This window comes from Rhipicephalus sanguineus, chromosome 4, assembly GCF_013339695.2.
Source record: "Rhipicephalus sanguineus isolate Rsan-2018 chromosome 4, BIME_Rsan_1.4, whole genome shotgun sequence".
NCBI lineage: Eukaryota > Metazoa > Arthropoda > Arachnida > Ixodida > Ixodidae > Rhipicephalus > Rhipicephalus sanguineus.
Genome location: NC_051179.1, coordinates 43,713,338 through 43,737,608, shown reverse-complemented (window position 1 = coordinate 43,737,608; position 24,271 = coordinate 43,713,338). Strand labels below are relative to the sequence as shown.

At 42.7% G+C, this 24,271-nt stretch overlaps 2 protein-coding genes across 3 annotated transcripts in view; one reads left to right on the top strand and one right to left on the bottom strand.

The window, feature by feature from the left end:
* The window catches only part of LOC119389866 (ATP-binding cassette sub-family C member 5), a 56,597-nt gene extending 38,546 nt beyond the window's left edge, over positions 1-18,051 (bottom strand). The window contains exons 1-7 of one of the 2 annotated variants that reach the window (XM_037657273.2): positions 17,607-18,051; positions 11,169-11,264; positions 6,009-6,167; positions 4,939-5,083; positions 2,571-2,718; positions 954-1,036; positions 693-866 (exon numbers count right to left, since the gene is read on the bottom strand). In XM_037657273.2, the coding sequence (XP_037513201.1) occupies positions 693-866; positions 954-1,036; positions 2,571-2,718; positions 4,939-5,083; positions 6,009-6,167; positions 11,169-11,264; positions 17,607-17,755 (954 nt within the window). In that variant the 5' untranslated portion in view covers positions 17,756-18,051. The remainder of the gene's footprint in view (positions 1-692; positions 867-953; positions 1,037-2,570; positions 2,719-4,938; positions 5,084-6,008; positions 6,168-11,168; positions 11,265-17,606) is intronic. The other variant, XM_037657274.2, reaches the window with a different exon arrangement.
* Positions 18,052-18,321: 270 nt separating this feature from the next.
* On the top strand, positions 18,322-20,704 carry LOC119389867 (uncharacterized). The gene is made up of 5 exons (XM_049414561.1): positions 18,322-18,606; positions 18,708-18,815; positions 19,198-19,253; positions 19,347-19,443; positions 20,492-20,704. The coding sequence occupies exons 1-5, from the start codon at positions 18,512-18,514 to the stop codon at positions 20,574-20,576; spliced, it is 441 nt and encodes a 146-aa protein (XP_049270518.1). The 5' UTR covers positions 18,322-18,511; the 3' UTR covers positions 20,577-20,704.
* The last annotated feature ends 3,567 nt before the right edge of the window (positions 20,705-24,271 follow it).

Here is a 24,271-nt window from a genome sequence, read left to right as displayed (position 1 = left end):
AATTGGTAAAAATAAAGTACATTGTCCACTGAGGGAGCCATAGACTTCACATACCAAGTTTCAGAAAATTTTGTTGAGCCAATGTTGCCAAAATACGAAAAATTTACATTAAAATCCGTGACATCACGTGCAGGATTTCGGCGCGAAATTTACACTTTGACCTTGATTTCCTCCATCAATAAACCTATGGTGGTAAAATTAACGACATTAGATTTCTTAAGAGTGCAATTTATCAATCTAAACCGATTCACTGTTTCACTGAAGTGTTTCTTTAACAGTTAACAAGGACAAACAGAGTGGCCCGATTTTGACTAGTCACAACATGATAAAGCCAACGAATAATTTTCAAGTCAGTTGAGCCGTTTCAGGAAGATGTCTCCTTAATATGTATCTAGTAGACGCCCAAACAGTCCCTTGGCCATAGAAAATGCAGGGCGACCGAGTAAATGGGAGAGGACAGTTACAAGAGGGATATAGGAGGACCCAACAAACATAACTACATTTATCAACGAGTCAGTCAGCACAACACAATACTTCATAATGTCACGGTAGTAATTTAACATTTTCCTTGCCTTGCGAATCTCTGTACAATGTTGCAAAGTCACGTGCACAAAGCAATTTCATACAGAAGTGATAAAGTGGATGATGTGGATATCTTGCCATTGCTTCTAATCCACGAAAGATGTGCTCACCATGATTGGGTAGAACAGCAAAATCACAATGTTGCCCATGAAAGCCCAGGGCCCTATAAGGTAGCAGCTGTAGACTAGCGTCAAAAGGAACATCACCGGGGTCCCCAACATCAACGTCCCATTCATGGCAGCATCGAATATCCGCTCCATGTCATTCGTGACGTGGTTGATCACCTGAAAAGAAAGAAAACAACGACGTGGTTTCTTTCCTTCTAATTTACGATATATTCGAGTACGTAAACATAAACAGCGTCTACAAACCTGCCCCGAATGTTTTTCTTCTACCCTAACCTTCAGCATTCTTCGGTACAACAGCAATTGCAGGGCTCCCTGAAGTCTGATAGCTGCAAAGTGCGGGAATTCAGTAAAATGAGAACAGTGCACAACAAATACAAAAATTTTTCTGTATGTAATAAACAAATACACAAGAGGAAGTTTCTTAGCACAAATAGCACAGTTTAGAACCAAAAGACCATCAATGATACTTGTCATAATACAGTCAAAGCCCTTTATAAGAGGCATGCTCCGGGGAGCAGCTCTTGTCCCTTATATGAGGTGTCTCTTATAAGCAGGGTACAAGGTTCTAATTTTCTGATTAACCCCTGTTTTGATGTAGGAACACCGGTGTGTCTTACACCCAATTGTCTGTTACATCAGTGCCTCTCATAAAGGGGTTAAACAGTAGTACTATGCAGTAGGTAGAGACTGTAGTCCGTGAACTGTCAAAAATATGTCTACTACTATTTAGCAGTAGAACTATTACAACAAAAGTCAACACATCTTACATGATTTTGTTATCACAGTTACCAAGCCACAGAACACTCTAGGAAACAAGAAAAAAAACATCAGTGAAAGCTTAATGCAAGCTAACTGCAACTGTGCAATGCAGCTTTTAGCACACAATATGCATACACAGAGACAAGCATTTAACATGCTTTTTTTTTTTAGATGCAAAAGCACAGCAATGCAACATATGCGAAGTGCACAGTGGCTCTAACATACCTCAGCATCAACTTGCGATTCTCACCTTTCTCAGTCTTTGATATGAAGAAAAAAACATAGCATGCAAGGGGCAGTACCCAAGTGCCGCAATCACAGCACGATTGCCAAGCCATAATTCCCATGACACAAAATGCGTCTAGTGTAGTAACACAACCCAATCACATAAACAACAACAAAAAAAAAAGAGATACTTACATATACACTACCCACGTCAACACATATATTTCCAAAGCGACACGCACATGCACTTGCGCAGTGGAGAGAGATACAAGAAAAGCAATTGGCAACAACACAACACAAAATAGGCAAGAAAAACAAAAACAAGCAGAAGGAAAAAAGGCTACCTTCCATTCCAGATTCTTTTAGGCTGCAGTTAAATCTTGGAGTACTATCAGTTAAATAACCTGTTACCTTTTCAATATGCTGCTACACGATAAAAGAACTTCAGTGAATATGGAGAACTCGTATACTCGTACTACTTCAGCCAACGTGCATACGCATCACTGGCAAGAACTTGTAGGGAGCTGCTTGATAAATTTGCCATTGAGCCCATTCATTAGAGATCGCATTGGGCAAACTTGCGTCATTCAGTGTGAATGTTTAGCTTCAGTGAATAGGTGTTTCTAATGAACATTTTTAAACAATGTGAAGGGTGCAAGCATTGTGCGACTATGTACGGTCATGATGTGATGATCTGGACAGACTCCGTGATTCGCTAGGCAGTACTCGAACAAAAGGAGCACTATAAAAATGATTCAACTCTCCTGCTTTAAGTCCAGTCTAAAAGAATGCGAAGCAGTGCACAAAAAAAAAAGAAAGGGCAACAGCACGAGTCCATCGCTTATAAGCAGAGTCTTGTCCAGGAGGCAGCCTCACCAGTGTGTGCACCAATCACCCATGACATGCTCAGGCATCCCGAACGCATCAGCTGAGTCCCCACAAGGCCGAAGGCAAGCAGCAGGCCTGTGCTCAAGCTGGCGTGAGCATCCTCAAGGTACAAGAGAATCGCACGCAGCAGCACAGCCTGAAACACGAGACGGCTGTGTCAGAGGACGCGCTGATGGACGACGGTTAGGGCAGAGTTTTAAATAGCAAGCATGCTGCATGTGTCAGTCAAACGCCTTTATGTATAACCAAGTGCTCAGGAACTTCAAAATATGTTGCTATAAAGGCCACTTCATTGAGAAGGCCACGCTCCACAACGCTCAGAATACAGCCAAGTCTTGAGGAATTCTTTATACAGGTCATTTCGTTGCAGAGAAGTTCTACTGTAGCTGATAACAAGCTAACAATTCACTGGCTCACGAAGGGAAGCTGTTAGGGGAGTCAAATTTCTTTGCAGCAGTTCATGCTCTTGTTCAATGGAGGCTCCCAAGAAGCAATGTAACGACAACTCTGGTCCCTTTTAGTAGACATTTTACCCCTTTCAGCCCTGGATTTTTTATTTTGGCCGCAGACATTTTTTTGCGCGTTTTCCTAATAGTAAGGACCTCAGAAGACCAAAAACGAAAAATTGAGCCAGTGGTGCAAGCATTTATGGTTTAATTAGCATGCAATCAAATTAGGTCATCAGGGCTCAGTGGTTGTGAAATTAGAAAAATGGCTTCTTTATTTCTGCTACTCACTAGAGTACACAAGATGTGAACCACGTCTTAATTTTCAGCGTGATACTCCTTGAAACAGCTTCTGTACGACGTCCCGAAAACGGCGCTTAGCCGCCTCACCTGACCCGCCTCGTCGTCACCCATGACTTCGGTCAAGCTTTTTCTTCTTTGTGGCTCCCAGCTCCGCAAATATGCCACAACTTTGACGTCAATCGCAGTGGGGATCATTGAAGAAGTCTTTCCCCAAGAATGGGCAGTGTTGGTTTAATTTCCGAGGTGCTAGTAGAACTTTTGTGCGGTGTCGTCAATTGACGACGCCAGGGCCGAAAGGGTTAAGCTGAGCATTAACTGCTCTCTCCCCTCAGATGCATGTACTACTGCAATCTGCACGCAGCTGCTCGTTACGAATGTTGGTGTTCGTGTGTAGAATGCTCATGCTGTCCCCAAAAAAGAAGAATGCTGCACCAGCTCCACTGCATTGCCGATAAACAGAAAGTGACCATGAATCTACTTGCCTTTAATGTAATTTTGCAGTCAGGTTTACTGTGCGTCAGGCATGCCTCTGCTTATCAAAAACAAAATCAGTACAGTTCTCTGCAGCATGTGTGTGAAATGAGAGTAGGGTAGGCAATAAGCAGCGCTCAGCTCTACTGGAGGTCTTTCGCCTGGTTTTTCGTCTCTCGCGCTGCTTCCCTCGAATATGTCGTACCAACACGCCCAAGCAACCACTTTAGCTCAGCTCTACACTATGAGGGTCCCAGCATAAAAAGCACTCAACCTAGTGTCTTATGTCCCTTTTTAACTATCTAGCTAACAGATTAGCTAGCTCACTAGTTAGTTACATAACTAGCAAAGCAACAAGCCAGCCAGCAATCTCTTTTTAAGTAAATGAGCTGTTAGTGACGTATTTGCACTGTTAATTACATAATGGCTGATCAGCAGGCTGGTCATTGTTTGGTTGGTTAACAAAAGAGGTTTGGTTAGTTAACAAAAGTTGTATGGTTAGTTAAGGTATGGTTAATGACCAAATAATTAAGTGGCTAAGCTAGACACCACTAATCCAACTTCCTTTTTTTGCACACTGATGTTCTAAGTTAATTCCCTTACTGCATGGCAATGTTCTCAATTACACAAGCACAATTAGTATTACGAATGACAGAGACTGGCACCTGTGAATGAAGCAAATAAAAGGGTGCATCACCTTGCAAGACCTCTTACAGGCACGGCGCCAGCAGGGGGCTTGGGGGGCAATCACCCCCCCCAGGATTTCCTCCTGCCCCCCCCCCCCCCCCCCATTGCCTTTCCAAGAGCAAATCTATATTTAAAACACAGCACATAAGTTCCCCACCTCCCTGCCCCCCATGAAGAAACTCACTAGTTGTGTGTGCCCGCCCCCCAGTAAAGAAATCCTGGCACCAACCCTGGTTTCTTTACGCAACAAAGCCACCAAGGCAAGGGGGATGTGTGCATTAATGTGCTTTTGGGCTTTTAGTGTTCACCCCTGTTGCCAGTAATGTGTGAATGGTAAACTATGGCACTGGCTCCCACCACTTCGTCGTTACGACTATAGGTGCACCCAGGTTTAGCAGATTTGGCCGAGGCCCAACATGGCAAGCTGAGACAAACGTGCAATCACTTACGGGGCCGAGGAACTGAAAAGTCATGCCGAGACAGATGAAGAGGCCCGCAACAATGGCACGCGTCTTGCAGAACCTGGCGGCTGCTCTCCAAAACTGAGCATTCTCTCCCTGCAGTAGCTGCTCGTCTTTCCAGAGCCGCTCGAGCCTGCCAAGTACAATAGAGAAAATGTTCAAAACAGATTTAAAAAGCTAAAAGTGTTGCTAGTGACACAAATAACAGAATAAATAATGAGGTGGAACCTCCCTGAATTTTATACAGTGCTAAGGGAGCACCGCATTTTTGTTTTTGTAGTAGTGTGATAAAGGACTACACAGAGTAGACTTAGTAAATGGAATCGCTGCTAAATTGGAACAACTACCTCAAAGTTGAATGGTTTCGTACTCGAATTCTGCACCTCTGTTCACCTCTCAGTAAATGGCACTCCTGTAAAACAAAGTATATTTTCCCGTCTACTTCAGCGTTAGTTTAATGAGAGGCTACTGTACCCAAATTTACACCTACTGCCTCATGAACATTCTATACATGAGTGTGTTTTCTTCCCTTACATGTACCCTTTGTGCATGCATTCCTAGAACAATGACAAGAAAGCATTGATGGATGCATGCTTCAAAGAAAATGACCATAAACGAACCCAACACTACATCTTTTCTATTTCACGGCAGTGCCAGTGTCGGAAATTTTAAATCCTAGTTTGCACATGATACGCCATAATAACCTCAATATAATTACAAATCAGCCTTAAACTTTTTTAACCCTTTGTGGTCCGATGTCAGGCGCTGCTGGACAAGCTCGTCTGTAGTTGATTGACGCGCGTGTTTTCTCAGTGCATTATGCGCAATCTCTAAAAGAGTAAGTAAACTTCATTTACTTTCGTTTTTTTTTTAGTTTCAGACCGGAAAGAATGGAAGTTTCGAACCACAAAGGATTAAGAGTCACCGGGAGCTAAACATTCACAATATTCGAAGGAGTCCTCACAGCAATGACAATTCGCATGGGTTTAAAGAGCTGGACTTCCAGCAGAAATTGAGAAAATGACGAGAGAATAAGGAACTTGGAAGTGAAGGTTAACCTCTTGACGTTGACCTCGGATGATTCACTGGGAGCCATCTGCCAGAGGTCCTCTTGGTGGATGCCCTGACGATAGGCCTTCCACATCAACTTGGTCATCCAGACAAGCGAGATGAACGAGAACAGACCCGCCTTGCTGGTGGGCATCTCATGCTTGTCTCTGAGGCAACAAAGAAAGAAATAAAGTGATACTTCTTTCTTCTTGAGGGAGAGGGGTGTTCGCACTACAACAGACAGCTAATTAATCCAGTGTGTCATTCACCTCGCTCCCTCCCTGGCTCACTCATCTTTCATCCAGGAAATAGAACATAAACAATATAATAAACAGCAATAAAAAAATTAAATAAAAGAAGGAAAAGTGAGAGACACAATTTTGGTTAGTCACAATCGCAAAATACCAACAGATAATGCGTATCAAAGGCATATCCTTGAAAGTTCTTAAGATTGGGAACACAGCTTTGAAGCACTGCATTTGTATGCCTGCACATTATCCGCACTGGTCACCAGTCCTCTATTTTCTATGACACGTACTCTTTTATATAATACATTACTTTTAATGACGCCAGGGAACCTCTGCACGCACTATCATGAAACATGATCTTACATCGGCTCCCTTTAAACTAAATTAAATTTTATCATTGCCAAAAGAAGAGTAAGCACAAGACAGTGGGTGCACAGTAACAAGGTTCATCTCACAGTTGCCAAGGCTTTCCAAGTATTATTCAAGCTATCATGCTTTGCAAGATGAGGCATGCAAATAAGAAATTTGTGGAAGTGGTAAGAAAGGAACTTTTCAATAGGTGCACAATCAGGCAGTGCTGCAGTCATATTCTACCCAGTGAGAAGGAAAACTGACTGCTGCCTCATGTTAAAGGTGAATGCACATTTCAAATATAACTTCCCTTAAAGGAGTACTTACAGAACTTTGAAGGAGAGATAACTTGTGGGACAGATTTGTGTGGACACACGCACATGATCCACAAAATAATTACGGCTAATATAGCATAGAACATATTTAAAATCAATTTTAAAGTGCGTGTCGTGCAACTGCACGCGAAACGCCCCACTTCACGACATCGACACTTGTTTTGAATGTAAACAACCAGGGGCGTAGCCAGGGAGGGGGGGGGGAATTCAACCCCCTCCCCCCCGAAATTTTTCAGTTTTGCTTGCGAAATATATACACGCACACATACAAACGCACGCAAAAAGTATGGTTGAACCCCCCCACCCAAAAAAAAAATTTCTGGCTACGCTCCTGTAAACAACCAACAGTTACCTGCATCATGAGTTTGTGTTGGCTGCAGGGGCGTAGCCAGGGGGGGGGGTTGAAATCCCCCCCAAAATTTTTCGATTTTGCATGTGCATTTATACACACACACATACAAACGCACACACGAACACGCAAAAAGGATGGTTGAACCCCCTCCAAAAAAAATTTCTGGCTACGCTTCTGGTTGGCTGCCGTAATCCTTGCGAGTGCTCTCTCCTAGCAGACCTATCAATGGGAAGAGGGGGCACCTACTTCATAAACTTGCACTGGAGTACAAAGGCTGACGTCCTTTCCTTGCCCAAGAAGTACATTTTGGGGGTTCACGCATATTTACAACATGCCGGCGGGGATTATAGCATATTGCTTTTTTAGCGCAAAAAACGACACCACAAGAAAGAAGACGGAACACAGCGCTGTGTTCCGTCTTCTTTCTTGTGGTGTCGTTTTTTGCGCTAAAAAAGCAATATGGATTCTCACCAACTAGCCCGCCAACGCATTTTGTTGATTATAGCATCACCCAGGGACCCTTCGTTGAAAATGGTTGTCAACGCTTTGCTCATGTGAATACGGTTTTGTGTGCTCACATAGTCAGCCATGTTTACCATTCTGGGTCCCACCTCACTAGGCGCTTTTTGAAACCGAAACTGCAACTGGGCGCTTTAAAGCCATCTCAAAGGCACTTTTTGAAACCGAAACTGCAACTGGCCACTATAAAACCATCTCCAAGGCGCTTTTGGAAACCGAAACTGCAACTGGGTGCTATAAAACCATCTTCAAATAATTAACCATCGCGCGCTCAAGCAAACAAGGTTTCTAGACGTGATAAGTGGGTCGTTAGCTACTTATTGCAGCAAAAAAAAAAAAAAAACGCCCTTCGAACATGAATGTTCAGTGAAGCTGTATCAAATACCACACATGCTGATGGTGGGGTGTTTTATTACTACTTTAGAGTAATGGTAGTGTTAATTGCTTTGTGGTTGCTGTGGTAGACCATGATTGGTTCTGCGACCATTTTCAGCAAAACAAATTTGTTCCTTTCGTCGAGCATTGTATTCATTAAACACGTGAAAGATGCACAAAAAAAATATAAAAAATGCAGTTGAAATCGGCTCGTGCGAGGCAGGATGAATTGGAGATCACTGGAAGAGGCCTTCATCTCGCTGTGGACATAAAATGGGCTACTGCTGCTGATGACGATGATCGTATAAAAACAGAAGAATATTCAGCATTCACCAGTGCACGTTGCAACTACCACATTATCAATCAGCAAAGCAGTGATCTGAACATTATCACTCCTCTTGTGTGCAGACATCGCAGCCGCACGTGTGCAAATGCCTTCAGTTACTACGCAGTGCTATTGCTTTTTCACTGCTATTCTTAGAATATAAAGTAGGAATGATAATAGAAATGCTGTCCGCAAACAGACAATAGCACTCTATTTAATTTCCACATGATGGATGTACCCAATACAATGTACTGACAATGCCAGCTGTATATTATAATTATACAGGAAGTATTTGTTCTTTTTTTACCCTCTCTTATATCTCCCTTTCCCTTCCCCTAGTGTAGGAAAGCACACATAAGTATATATACATATATATATTTGTGTGTGTGTACGTGCATGCATCGCAGGTGCATTTACAGATTTTTTGTTTGAGAGAATCGTACAATGTCATTAAAGGTCTTTTTTTACCACAATACTGAAGGTGAATATATATATATATATATATATATATATTTGGACACACACACGCAAACCTTCTGCTGCTTTACAGCAGAGCTTTTTTGTTATGACATTACATGTTCGCAAAAACTATCATCATCATGAATGGGCTCCACCTTTCTAGCGCGTGCAACGCAATAACTAAGCCGGCGCGCACTCTCCCGCTACGCTGATTTGTCCGGTGTGGGATGCAATAACTCGGATGGGTGAGAGAATGAGTACAGAGAGAGAAACAGAAAGGCAGAGAGAGAGAGACATTGAGAGAAAGAAAGGGATAAAAGAAAGACAGAGAAATAAATACGCACAGAGAGAAAGATAGAAAGAAAGAGACACAAAAAAAGAGGTAGAGAAAACAGAGAGCAAGATAAAAAGAGAAAGAAATAGAGAGAGAGAAATAATGAGGAAGCAAGAACTATATATATATAGAGAGAGAGAGAAAGAAAGGGAAGAAAGTGAAAAAAAAAAGGTAGAAAAAGCGAGAAAGAAATAAAGAGAGAAATAAAGAAATAGAAAGAAACAAGAGACACTAAAGAGACAGAAAAAAACTGAAAGAAAGAGAGGAAGAAAGAAAAAAATAAAGAGAAACAAGGAAGGCCACCCAGCTCCGCTGTTCCTTCAGGCTTGGCACCACTATAGTCGGATACAACTTTAGAAGTCAGCGGCATTTCCTCCTCAAAGGTGGATGAACACAAGCCTGCACCAATGGGCGCGCACTCGGGACTGACGTCATGAGCGGGGACGGCCAGTGGCTCCGCCTTCGGAGAACATCGGCGCGTGCATGAGCGGGACTATTTCTTTAGTTCGCGGAGGCGATCGGCTGCCGTGCTTCGATCGTCTGGGAGGAGCCTCTCCCGACTTCTTAAGTTGTATCAGACTATAGTGTGAAAGCGCCTTATTTTTTTTTTTTACTATAACAGCTTTTTCACCTTCAGTAATACGTTGAAAAATACCACATCTCATTCACTTCAGACATGTGTCATTCCACACCGGTCGTGGCTAACAGCTGAACATGCAACCTTTAAAAGAACAATGGTTTAAACAGCCGTCAAAACATTACTGACTTATCCAGACACCATGAATGCAGAGCATTCCTCTCGTGCACCATAGCAAATGTACACAAGTCAATGAAACAACCTTCCAAACATCCCAGCATTACCGTGTAACACGGCAGAAGCGCATGCATTTGTTGTGCTTGCTCTGTACCTTTTGTGCTCTGTATTCTCAATGTGCACTCATAGTGAGTGCATATTTTCCCAGGCAAAAGGAATGTGTTGCAGGCTAATTCGTACTGCCTTGAGATATGCGAGGGAGGACCCAGAAGCTGTAAAAATTATTGTTACAAAGGCCGAAGGGCAACTAACACCGGTACATGCAACTAGGCATGCATGCTGCACTGTCATCTCTCTCAGTCCTTGTGTGATGTTTCATCGGCACATTGCACTGCTTTGTTTTCTCTTTGAGCCTCTGTTTGCATTGTTTGTGCAATGTTAAACAGCAGATAACTGCGCATATGCATTGGGTTCTTTTTTTACAAAAAAAGTTCTTTTATATCAGAGCTCGTCAATTTGAAATTCATACCACAATGTCAGACAGTCAGCCAGCACATTTATGCTAAAGTGCCCTAAAGGTAACACGATGCAGTTTGAAGAATAGCACTGGTCTGCACAACTCAGGCAAATGGCTATGACATCATGATGCTCCTATTCACGCAGCCCTGAAGCATGTACCAACTTCTCTTCAAACACGGGCTGAAAACACTGCCTCTCAAGCACTGCCCCTCTGAGACTTCCTATCTCCAAGACTGACAAAAGAGCTTAAAGCTAAACGTTTTCAAGGCATACAGGGCATAAAAGAAGGTCATCCATTGACAAAAACTGGCAAGCAGTGCCGAACGATGAAAAAAGCAGCGGGAAAACGTCACATACCAGACATTAAAACGTCAGGACGGATTTCTCGGTGAGTTGTCTTTCGTGTTGTCGCCATCTTTTGTCTTGTGTCGGTCCCATTTAGCTACTTTATTTTCTCTAAAGTGTCTAAAAGGTTACCTAAGTCTGAGTGTTCAAATCAGTATGTGAATGTGAAAAGAAGACATTCTTGTTACTTTTGGGCTCTCCCTCGAGCCTGTGCAGGTGCATTTTTTACCCCCTCCAAAATGAACAACTCACTTGGATTTAGGTCGGACGGGTATGAGGACCTTCAGGGCATCCTTGTACTTGGACAGGCCTTCGTTTACCTTGAATGTGTCCAAGTCCAGCGAATCGCTACGGAAAGAGAAAGCATGGGCCTACTCAAAATCTGTCCACCGCTCTAATTAGCAGCACTCTACTGCTCAAGTCAAACTATAAGAACGCAATGCTTTGCATGAACAGTCTTGAAAGCTATAATGAAGTTATCCTACTTTTCTCCTGCAAAGAATAGTGCTTTACAATCTACTGAGTGACCTGCCACAGTGGCTCAGGGATTATGACGTACAGCAGGTTTCTCAGCATGAGGTCACAGGTTCGATACCTGGCTCTGGCAAGTTCATTCTGACCAAAGCAAAATGCAAATATTATATATATATATATATATATATATATATATATATATATATATATATATATATATATATATATATATATGGTAATGCACTTTAAAGAACCCTAGGTGGTCAAAAATTAATACAGAACCCCATTACTGCAACATGTATAACAGCCCACAGTCAGTTTCAATGTTTAATCCCCCCCCCCCAACTAATTGAAGCATTGTCCCACAGCCTGTTGAAACATTCTTTTCCCATCTTTATTTCTATATATTGTATTGTTTTATTATTATTTATATTATTCTGTGTGCATCTGGATACGCAGGCCTCTCAGCAAAAGTTTTGTGATGTACAGTTCTAAGTCACAAAAACAAGAAGTCAGCGACACCCGGAAACACTTATCACTGTTCATCAAATGACCTTTCCAGGCGTAAAACAACAATGAGCCATTTGCAGTCTCCAACATCAAACTCAGTTTCTTGTTGTTTCTTTCGAAGAAAAAAAAGCAAAAAAAAAAACAAGACAAAAGTACTTGCAAATGCAAAGGGCTGTCTTTAACCCCCCCCAATAAGGGTCCATATGCGATTCCAAACTTCGATTAAAGCTCTTGCATGCATAGTTGGTTCGTATTTGGTAAGATCATAACACGGCATAAGAAATAAGTTATGCATTTCTTCGCGCCATCTTTTATTAATTTTTCTTAAACGAAACTGACCTTTGGTACTAGTGAGATATAAATGGTTTTCTTAACCTTTTCGAAATGAAAATAATCTCGTTGCTCGAGGATAATGACATCTTAGTCACTGCCGCCTCAGTACAGTCATAGACAAAGTCTTTGACATAGGAATGGAGCAGAAAAATGAAAATTTTTAATGTACTCTTTTGGAAAACAGGTGCCAAGTCAAACATATGCTGAACGTGTCTCTAAAAATTTTAATGAAAAGAATTGGCATTGTGTGCAGCTTTCGGTGAGCAGCAGTGTGAAGTTCTTGTGATGTGTGAATTCCGAGAAGAAAAATCTGCATTTAAATGGTGCTGAATTCATATTTTCAAACGTGCTATCAACACTGCAAGCCTATTGTGTGGGAAGGTGCGTCTGTCACGCATTCCCTAAAGCTGGCTTTCCTGCGTCGCTATCGTGTCTAAAAAAAATTTGGCTTCTCCTCATGCGCAAGCCACACTTCGGCCGGTGTAGTTAGGCAGTATTGCTAAAGATGGCGCAGTGTTTTCGTGGTGGCACCATCTGAATCTGTAATCACGCAGGCGCGTGAATCATACAGGCGCGGGCCCTTGTTTCCTTATGTCAGCTGTTTTCTGGTGTTGTTTTCCTTGGCTTAGGATTGGCTTCGCAAGTGGTCGACTTTGCGTGCTCGATGAGGAGCTTTGCAGTCTCCTTCACGCTTCATCGAATGTACATTCGTACGCAAAAAATCGCCCATGACCAACATAGGCCTGCCTTTCTGGCAGGAAGAAGCATTACTCACCCACTATCCTGGTGTGGTGAAAACTTCCTTGATTTTACAACGCGTTACTACAGCATGCAACATTAATTGTAAAATTTGGCCAGCTGGTGAACTGTATAGAGGGTTCCACTGATGCTTTGTCGGTTCGCGCTAGTGTGCCCACTGTTCAAGATCCCACAAATGGCATCCAATGGCCTCAAAAACCACACATATTCACGATCTCAAAAGCCAAACTAAGCTATTAAAGCCATCCTCCAAACTCATGGTGTATGACGCATGCTTTTCATTAGCTATTCTGAGGAGACAAAAGTGAGATGGGAGAGATCAGAGATGGTATGGATCTGAGATGGCACAGATAATTAGTTTAAAAACAGATAAATTAATAAGCTGCTTCCTTGCTTTAAAATCTGAAATACCGCTATAAGACCCTGCTCAACTGAAGCTATTAGAAATAGTCCTGCCGTCCCGTATCACATTCTGAAGAAAATATATAATATGAACAAATTTTTTAGTATATGTTGTCTTCGCAGATATGAAAATTTCATCTATTTAGGCAGCTTTACTTGGATGCAACAGACATCTTTTTGAAAATGAACTGCTATGTTAAAATGAGATTTTAGTTATTGACTTTTAAGCGGCCTCTTTCAGTTGTAAAACTGAAGTCAGGTAGTTAAGGAAATCGTCTTCATGCAGCGAACAAAAATTTCAATGCTAGCACAATGGTTTTGCGGGAGACTAGTTCAGAAATATGTCAGAGCATTAGTTAAGTGTCCTGAAATGTTCAATCGTGCCCTGTGAGGCCTAACTAATTACAGTAAAATAATGATGAGCTCCATATCACATCTCAGAAACCAATATTTAGGAATTGGTGCAAATTTTACGATCTCCACTGGATAAATAATTACTTTCCAATTTAAATTATGTAATATGAACGTGTGCTGTAAAGTAAATAATAAGAAACGAATTAGTTGATAGATACTGCAATTTGCAATGAAGGTTCATTAACGTCTGCATCCTCGACTGTCTGACACACTGAAGTCCTTCAGAAGTTCTGACAATTTTGGGGGAAAAGAAAGATAAACAGACAGAAGAATGGGGAAAATTGGCAAAGTAGCATTGACATGTTAAGTAACATACAGGTGCAAAATTCCGAATGTGCGATCGTGTTTCGAAACAACCCTACACTGAGTATAACCCATGAATATTGCCGCACAATATCTAAAAATATGCTAGCAAGTACTCATTTGAAAATACTGAGATACGAATATCTCCTTCTCTGAAACTTTAGCTTGGTGCCTTGCATTTGCATTGCTGCCTATTTTTACATCGCAACACGTGCAGGAAGAGGATGGGTACAAGTAAGGTGGACACGTGGAGCATTGTGTGCATAGTCCATTTATTCGTGACTGCAAAAGAGTGGACCGCCGGACTGCCCTAGTTGTATCTCGCACGTCATTGTCGCATGTGTTTCCTCAGGTGTGTTTCTTAGTGTGATTTCTCTTGTGAATCGCATTCTACAGGTCCCTCATACATGTGATATGAAAGGAACTGGGCATTCGCATAAGTGAAAGTACCAAATTATGAAAAGCTAACCAAATATGAAGTAGTTAATGGGACAGCCAAGCACAAAAGCGGAGTGCTTCAAGTGTCCAGGAACATTTGAGCCTTTGGATAATTGTAAAATAAATTAGTGGTTTCAAGCAAGCTGGATTCTTCTTTCTTCTTTTTCAGTTTTAAAGCGAACAGTAGAGTAGATTCCATCAACACGATTCATGTTGGTAGCATTCCAGTCTGCCCAAGCATGGGACAAGTTGTTAACTTGAACTACACTGATTAGGACAGGACTAAGCAATGCTTTGGGATTCATTAGAGCAAGGGTTAAACCAATGAAAGCTACAGTAGTGGCAAGTGAAGAAAATTCCATAATATATTTTTTTCTGCAGTGCTGCTATCAAAATCATCAGTACTTATAGCTATAAATCTCAACGCAATTGCAACTTATAAGCTCCAACATACTTAACGCAAATGAACACACCATCAACTAGTGGGAATTGTCAGTACAGAATTCATTTGCATAGTTTCCTCGGTGCCTAGGTCTCTCCGGTACATCAATGAAACAGATGAGATTGCAGATCCTTATCAGTGCCAGAGAAAAACATGCATCACTGCAGCATTTAATTTCGGTGTATTGTATCGTAAGAATCGGAGAACTTATTTGAAAACCTTCCAGGTACTTCAACTTCACGTGTGCTAGCTGACACTCTCTCTCTCTCTCTCTCTCTCTCTATATATATATATATATATATATATATATATATATAAAAAACCTTTTTATTTAACATTTCTACCAGTCTTTTTCAAAAGTGGAGTTCATAGGTACAGTTGCTGGATTTATACACGTTCGCTCCGAGACGTATATAAATCCAGCGACTGTACCTGTAAACTCCACTCTTGAAAAAGACCGATCCCCCGTCAAAACGTCAAGTAAATGTAATTTATTGTTTTATATATATATATATATATTTCCTGTTGTTTATCACTACGTCTTCGTAGGTGAAAAAACGAACCAGAAAATTATAGCTTCAACTGTAACACAATGCTACAAAAGAAGCCCACTGGCATTTCTTGGAGAAAGCCAAGGACATTCGACGATAATGCAAGGATCTCAAATTTGTGCTGCCTCCACTGTACTGAAATTCGCGGCTAACACATGACAACACAAAAATAGATTACCGCCAGAGCCTGTCTGAAATTAACCACACTTTGAGCCCCATAATTTGTTTTTGGCATGAAGTTGGCTGGTGAACATTTTTTAAATAAATAGTCATTCACCCTCTCGCTGCATTCGCTTTCAACAAAAGATGCGAAATCATATTCTGAGGTTTTACGTGCAAGAACCACGACATAAATATAAGATACACCATAGTGGAGACCTCCAGATTAATTTTGACCACCTGGGCCTCTTTAACAAGGACCTAAGTAGATGGGTGTTTTTATTTCCCTACTATTGAAATGCGGCTGGGATCAAGCACACATCTGTCAAGCTAACCGATTCAACACCTTAGCCGATATGCTACCCTGGTGGCTCTACTGCAAAATATAAAGCATAGAATACGCTTTATGCACGTCTTCAAAGGCAACATCAAAGACCATTCATATGCGAGTAACATATGCAGTTGTATTCAGGATAACCATATAGTTGCCATTCATTCTGAATACTGAATTGACGTACAATTCGTTTACTATTCAAACTATCAACCATCATACACACTTGCCAAATAAAATTTATTTACTCTTCAGACTCTACGAGCATTACATATCTCATACCTGCCAAGACGAATCCGATTCAGCTTTGAGGAGCAGGCTCTTCATTCAAACCCAAATATATGCCTCGCACGAAATGCAAAGATCATATCCATCTGCATCATATTCCAGCTAGGCTGGAATGTGATCTATAACATGTCCTAAACCTACTAAAATACATGGTGAACCACAGCGTGTCACTACTAAAGTAGACGTCAGAACCTTTTTTGTCTTCCTTACTTAATAAGCTGGAGGCATGGTATTATGTCTGCGTTGTCTGCTAGTTTTTTTTCTTTAATGCATTTAGCTGGACTAGTTGGTACTGATTGAATGCCTCCATAACAGAAGGGAAGATGCAGAAAGACTACACAAAGACTAAGGTTGTCCTGTGTCTTTCTGTGTAGTCTTTGTGCATGTTGGGAAGCATTTAGTTCTTCCTTCCTTTTGTGACAACCACGACAGTGACGAAAGACCCATTGTGAAAAAAAAAAAAGGAGGAAAACACAAACGCGAGCGAAAAGACCTCCTGCGCGGAAGTCGATGCACGGGAAAGGCGGTTTCCTTCAACGCGACACGATCTAGCAACAGCTCTCCGCGGCTCGATATGGTACGTGTCGTCAAGGAAATGACGCGCGCACGCGGCCTCGCATACGCAGATCGGCGACACAATGCGCTGCAGACTTGTTGCATTGTGTGTCCGTATCGACGAGCTAGACTATGGTTACGTGTTGGCTTCACCGGCAAGCGCGCAGAAAACGAGACGGGTCCGGTGTCGACAGCTGCCGCGCTAGAGCAACACGAGCCGCCCGGCGCGCGCAGTTACCCGACTAAAATGTGCAGACAGTTCGCGCGCCGAATCTCTAAATTCAATCACCGCGCGAGCTGGCACTAAAAGCCACAGAGACCCGGAACGTTTTCTATATTTTTTTCTTCCCCCTCAAGGATGTGGTGAAAGTCTCCACGGCCTCGGTCCGAAGTTACGGGTGAAAGCCGACCCAAAGGAGACCTCGTGATCGAGAAAAAAACCGATAAACGATCGAAGTTGCGAAAAATAAAAATATCTACTCGGCGTGTTGGAACATGAATGCCCGCGAGGTTCACACGAGAGACAGAGTGAACGAGAGTCGTGCCAAAGCTAGCAGCCGCTACCGCGCAGAACGAAACAAGATACGCGCAGGGACGTTTGCATCGTTCGACGATCTCTCGCGTCGTTTTATTGATTCGACGGTTAGGCAAGCGATATCTGAGTGAACGGAGGCTTTTCACGCGCACGAGTTGTGAAAGCGGCGCTGGGAATCGCAGGTGTATGTACTTACGCGTTAACCATGTTGCACGCTCTGCCGTCAGCTGCATCGTCGTCGGCTTGCGCGTAGTCCTCCGCTGTGCCGTACGGGAGGAACAGAGAGCCCGTAGACATCCATTTGTGCATGTCCGTGAGTGGTCTGTTGGGCTTCGGTGCCGCCATGCCGTGTGCAGGGTTCCTTTACGCGAAAGGAATAACGCAGTTCCTCTTCTGCCAGGTGACTCAGACGCGTCTCCTACAGCTGCTGGACGCGACAGGTCGAAGTACAGTTTCGGACGTCATCATTCAATGAGACGAGACGGGTTGAGAAACGCCGCTGCGGCCTTTAGAGGTGGTTGGATTTGTACCCGCTCGCCTTAGATTTTAAGCGAGAAAAGAGGCATCGTACCGTCAAGGTCGAACAGCCGGCTAGTCGTTAACGCGGAAGAGAAGTGAAGCTCGTGCCGACCTCGAGCGCATCGAGAACGAGCGACGAGCCGACGAGCGCGCGAGTTGGATTGGCTCGCCTCGACTATCGGATTGCGACTTCGTATTGCAACACCTTCGCTGCGAAACCTTAATGTGTATTTGGGCGTATTTACAGGTTCACAGGGGGGAAAACGTGTCCTTGAATATTTGAATTTTCTGTGCAAAGTTCATATGACATATTTGGCATTTGTAATAAAGGTCTCTTCGTAGTTTACTTGTCTTGACTCAAATGTCCTAGCTAAGTCAAGTACGACCTGTAGTTAAAATGGCGGCGCCCGTATGATGAATGCATGGATGAATGGCCAGCTCAACTTTCAGTACCGGAGCGCCTCAGTTGTAAGTGTTCAGCGCAGATAACCGTTTAAAGAAAGTATCAGAACCCCGTGCGTTGATAAATCATGTAGTACCGATTACAGACGCCACACCGCTCTGTGACAACTGTGAAACACGATGTCGGACAGCAGCTCTGATGAGAACGATGAACGACTGCGAGAAGCGGCGGTTACTGTCAACGATATTTTTGCGAAAAAGCAGGGACAGAAGTCGCAAGAAAGGTATGTTCATTACGTTTTGAATGCGGCCATCCCGATCAACCTCCGTGCTGCCTGGTGAACAAACCACTTTGTTTTTTTCGTCGTCTTTTCAGCGTGCAAGAAAGTAACGACGCATGCGGGGATACCGGCACAACAATAACAGATTTGTCGACGGAATGCAGACAGTTTCTCGCCAAGAGCTTGTCAAATACCTTGGACAAGTAAGTGCGAGTTAGCCGGTGGTGCGTGTCAAGGCAGATGACTCCTAAGCGTTGTTTAAACAACCACTACACAGCAAATAATTCTACTCCGATGACGAATGCCTACTAAAGCATACCTTGTTTCATCTTCGACGGGTAGAGTTAATCAGTACCGAATAAAAATGAAAGCGAAACTTTCCGCCCTTGAATTTGGCGCCCAGAGCCCCCCGCCCCTCCCGTAATTTTTTACTCATACACATACAAACATACGTACGAACATACTGAACAAAAAAGGTGGTTGACACCCCCCCTCCCCTCCCCGAAAAAAAACGGTTATCTCCTCCAGATACTTGCAGAAGAGTATGAATGTTTACACACTACTTTGTACTGCCTCTCTCTACAGGAAAATCAAAATAGTTGATAAGCATCTTGAAGTACAAGACAATGACGACAGTACAGGCAAGTGGCATTTAATTTTTTCTCTAAGTTCTTTCTTTTTCTTTTTTTGTTTTCCTCAAAGGCGTCTGACAACTATTGTTTTTCCTCGTGCAGGTATTAAACTCTTTACTGACTCTACCGTGCAATTGGTCGAGATCGAAGAACCCGAAGTGCAGCGACCTCGCAAGAAGCACAAGAAGTCGAAAGTAAAGTAAGCAACAGTCCTGCAACTGCAGTTCTTGTTCGTTTGTTTTTAAGGTTGTAATGCTATATAGATACAGCATCTCTGAAGAGCATGCTTGAAGCAAAGACTTGCAGCCACTTCCGCAGCTTGCATGTCAGAAACTGCACGAGAAACAACAACAAAATGAAGAGTACTGTATCTGTAAAACTACAAGACAAAAATGTTTTTTTCTTTGAATTATGAACCTCAAGCTGCGGCAAACTCGTACACGAACGTTAGTCTTGCGAGAATGCCAACATCCCTATGTGTAAGGGAGATTACAGTACACACATGTGCCTGTTTGAAGAGAACACAATGAAAGCTAAAGATAGTGACAGTACACTTCAGTGGCCAAATAGTGGTCCTGTCCATTACTGCAATGCACTTCCACAAAAGCTCCACCTGTGCAAATTTCCCTCCAAATGCCTGCATATGGCTCCTCGTGGCAGTTGTCGGACAAGTTGTGTAATTCTATATCTATAAACAGGGGGATAGAGTAAGTTGGAAAAGAGAAACAGCACCGATGAAACTTCTGTTTGCCAAGTAACATCTAAGAACCTGGCCAGATCTACCACGTCTACTTACTCGCTTTTAGAGAAAGATAAATCAGTTATCAAGCATGCAAATGTGTGTGTGCCTGCATGCCCGCAAGGAGTTCGATGCCATGCCCTGCAGTTTTACAGAAAAGGGTATGCACCGGTGTTGTTCTGACCGATCACCGTGATCCATTCATCTCCTGTTCACTGTGGACCAGCTTGTATACAGTGGAACGTTTTATTATTACTCGTTTATGACTGTTACCTCTATCTACTGGCACGGTCCCAGCACATACGAAAGCTGGCCGGCAGCTGAAACAGTATCAGGTAATGCTATGCTCAGGCTGCATACATTTGCATGGTGTGACACCTCGTGCGGCAACAGAGGGCACTGTAATCCCGTGTACTTTCCAGAGGCACAGGTTCTTGCAGCCTGAAATGTGGATATGGCATGGCACTTAAACCAGTAACAGCCTTTGAAATGCCTTCTATTTGTGCAGGATCACCGACGACATGCTCGCATCGATTGCCGTGACACCCGAATGGGTGCTACAACAGTCTGGCATCCAGAGTACAAACAAATAGCTATACGCCACTTGCATGACGCTCTAGAGCTTTGGGTTTACGGCATCTGAGCTCTGTAAGTGACTGTAAATATGTCATTCAAACACTTGAATCTGTTACATTTGTAAATAAACGAATGCCTCGATTATGCTATTTTTTTCTCGTTTTTATTGCATCAATTCTCACGAAAGGATAATTCGTGCACTGATGCCTCTTTAGTGACTGGTAAAGCTTTAGAGAGGCCGGCATAACTTTTTGAGCATGGTCAGAAAACACCGCCCAATGGGAGTTGAGACTCCCGAGAATGTGTGCGCCAAATATTATAGCACTGCATGCAACAGGGAATTTACAATTATATTTCAGAGACAGCTACAAATCGATCACTCTTCTCTCAGCAAATTATGCTGTTGGAGGGACAACCTAAGGCCAGAGGAGGGAAGGACACTGCCATTGGCTGATTTGAACATTCTTGGGCTGCCTAGTTCTGGGTGGCACCACGCGCCCACAGTAGCAGCGCTAATGCACTTGTGACCACAGTGAAGGTGAGAAAATGTATTTAAAGAGAAGGGAAAGTGCCGACGTATCTTCTTGTTCCCAAGTCATTCCCAAGGCTCGAAAAATTTCTGCAGCAATCGATTTGCGATGCAATAAACTACGGTAGTGAGGTCTTTCAATTACATGAAAAAGTGTTGCACATCCCCTTTAACCCAGTTTTACCGCTTACCTCTGGGAACTTACAGAAAGTTGCTTGCTCCAAGTACCAAGAGTGCGCTGGCACAGCAAATAAAAGTATTACAATCTTTTACATGCTCTAGCAATTTCGTAATTGCGCTGGTTTCTCCACTTGTCTGAAGCCTCTTCATTGTTCTGTGTGCCTTCTAGATATTTTACCTGCGATAACAAACAGCATTTGCACCAGTTTGGATCACCTCATGTGATGCGGAGTTTGTATTCGCTGTACGTGAAGCGCACCATCACAAATCTTCAGATTTTTTAAGTGCTCTCTATGTCGACAGAGTTGTTGGCTATGAAATGATGCCGGTGCCACAATCTCACTCTCCCCTTGTGGTCATCTGAAGGGTTTAATTAAACTGAACTCAGTTATGTCGACAAGAAACAATCCCCTTCATGCTACATGATCACACCTGGCTTTTGTATAGGAATAAACTCAAAATCATGTGGCTCATGTGGCACAAGGGAGTGCCCTCCATCGTAGCTCATTTGGTTGAGCATCAGGCACGGCTTGAAGGTTGTGGGTTTGCATCCCACCGACGGAAAGGATGCTTCTTCATCTGCTTTAATTCCGTTCTATTTATGTTATAATCACTACACTACAGTTAAACACAACAATGTCCTCTATGCTTTCCTTGGCTTGTGTGTTCGTTTCATTAGTTGTGTCTAGCAAAGAAACGAGCCCCTCAAACAGTTCCCCTTATTTCGTACTGTAACAGCCCACTGACAGTCCCTCCAATCCATGCATCACTAAACAACAGGTAGCCTATTTTGAAATAAACTGCAAAAGAGTGCCAACTTGGACTGGTTGGTACACATTATAGCTAAAGAGTGTAGCTATGCACGGGGCAGATTGGATGAAAGAATTGAACAATTCAAAGCATGAGTCCGTTTTTATTGCCGTTACTGTTCGGTAAAAAATAATGAAGAGTCAGTCATTTGTTATGGCATTATTGCCTAGGTAAATCGCACTCAGGGATGTATAACACCATCAATAAAGTTTCTTTTCCCAACTATCCTACTAACTTCAATCAACAATGAGCTGTCTAAAGCTGTCGGTTTGGCTTGGGGTAAGGCGAGTGCATGTTGTTTCAACATGCACCGGTTATGGGCTCCGTAAAATCTCACAGGAGCAGTTCAGATCTATTCACAGCTCATTCATTGATCAGTTACCATGAGATGTGCAACCAAAATATACAACCCCACTTCTAAAATGGCACCACCACTACTGCCACACTACCATCTCAGCTCTTCCAAAACAAATACATATTTAGTAGAGCTGTGCGAATAGCAAAATTTTGGGTGCGAAGCGAATTCGAATAATAAAGATTGAGTGCGAATTGAATCGAATAATTTTCAAATATTTCTCAAACATTTTTCGAATACTTCGAAGTGAAATTACAGAAAAAGTTGCGGAGAATCCCTAAGTATGTTCTTGTGAGATAGCAACATGAGTGTTTCTTTTCGCTAGGTTGATGAAGCGCTGGTGGGGTCATATTTCATAGTTGTCTTTCTTATCAAGAGTGAGGCAATGTAGAGGCCGAATTGTATTTATGTACATGATTTGGTGCAACCAAAGTGTTGCTGACAACACTTTACAAATGATAGGCAGAGATGCCATTTCCTCAGCCTCTCCTCCTCTTTCAACTTCTGTGGAAGCCCAACTGATGTGGCAGAGAAGGGTGTGCTCCCTTCAAGTCCGGAGTTCCAAATCTGCTTTGTAGACGTCGATACATAAGAACATCCGAAATTTTGGATGCAAAAAGCTTCGGCGTCCGATTTTTCGAACTTCCTGCCCAAATTTCAGGTCCAAAACAGCATTAATTGAGCCCCCAACTCTGCCACATCTTTCATCTCCAAATTGGAACCAGCGTTTTCTTGAGTTAATACATTTGCGACCGTAGCGGAGCTTGAAAGGCAGCTTTGCCGCAATATGGGGTTGTGATGAGGTGAAGCGTATTGAAAATCTAGGGACCACTTCCAAACGGACGTTGACTGTCTCTCGGCTAAGTTCGACCGTAACGGAAGCTTGAAAGGCAGCTTTGCCGCAATACAGGGGTGTGAGGAGGTGAAGCATATTGAAAATCTAGGGACCACTTCCAATCGGACGTTGTCTCTTGGCCAAATTCGACCGTAACGGAGCTTGAAAGGCAGCTTTGCCGCAATACGAGAGTGTAATGAGGTGAAGCATATTGAAAATCCGAAGGGGTCACTTTCAATCGGACGTTGACTGCATTTGTCATTGGGAAGTTCGAATAGTTCGAATAGTAAAATTTCAGTGCGAATCAAATAGCAAAAACTATTCGAACAATATTCAAAATTTCGAATATTTGCGCACGCCTAATATTTAGTGTTCAAAAATAGTACCATCAATTCAGTTTAGCTTGATCAGGTATTCTTACAAAACTCTCATTTATATTGCAATGATAGGTTGATTAGACGCGAACAGTAGTTTACTCTGGAACTAACCCGGCCACCAACGACAACGCTGGAATTTTTGATGCCACAGGTATAAAACGCCAACATTCTTTACTGCTGATCACATTTACTCGACAGCTAACAACTGTCCTCGCCGCGGCGCTATCAGAGTACAGCGCAAATTGCTTTTCAGGAGAACTTCCGTTTGACCTAGTTGGTGCTTACCGTTTTACATTTTGACCGCACAAAAAAGATGAGGACAGAGAGAGGTACGACAGCACGGGCGGTAAACTTTCAACTAATTTTATTCACTGAAAGACTTAATATGTAAAGGAAAGATGACTTTTAAGGGCTCGTTTTTTTGTTTGTTAGACACAATATTAATGAGAACTAACAAGCAATAATGCCAAGGAAAGTAGGGGTTATTTGTAATAATTAGAATATAAATGTGAAGAAAGTGGACGAAAAGATAACTTGCCGCCGGGTAGGGACCGAACCTGCAACCTTTGAATAATGCGTCCGATGCTCTACCACTGAGCTACGGCGGCGGTCATCCTCCCGTCCAC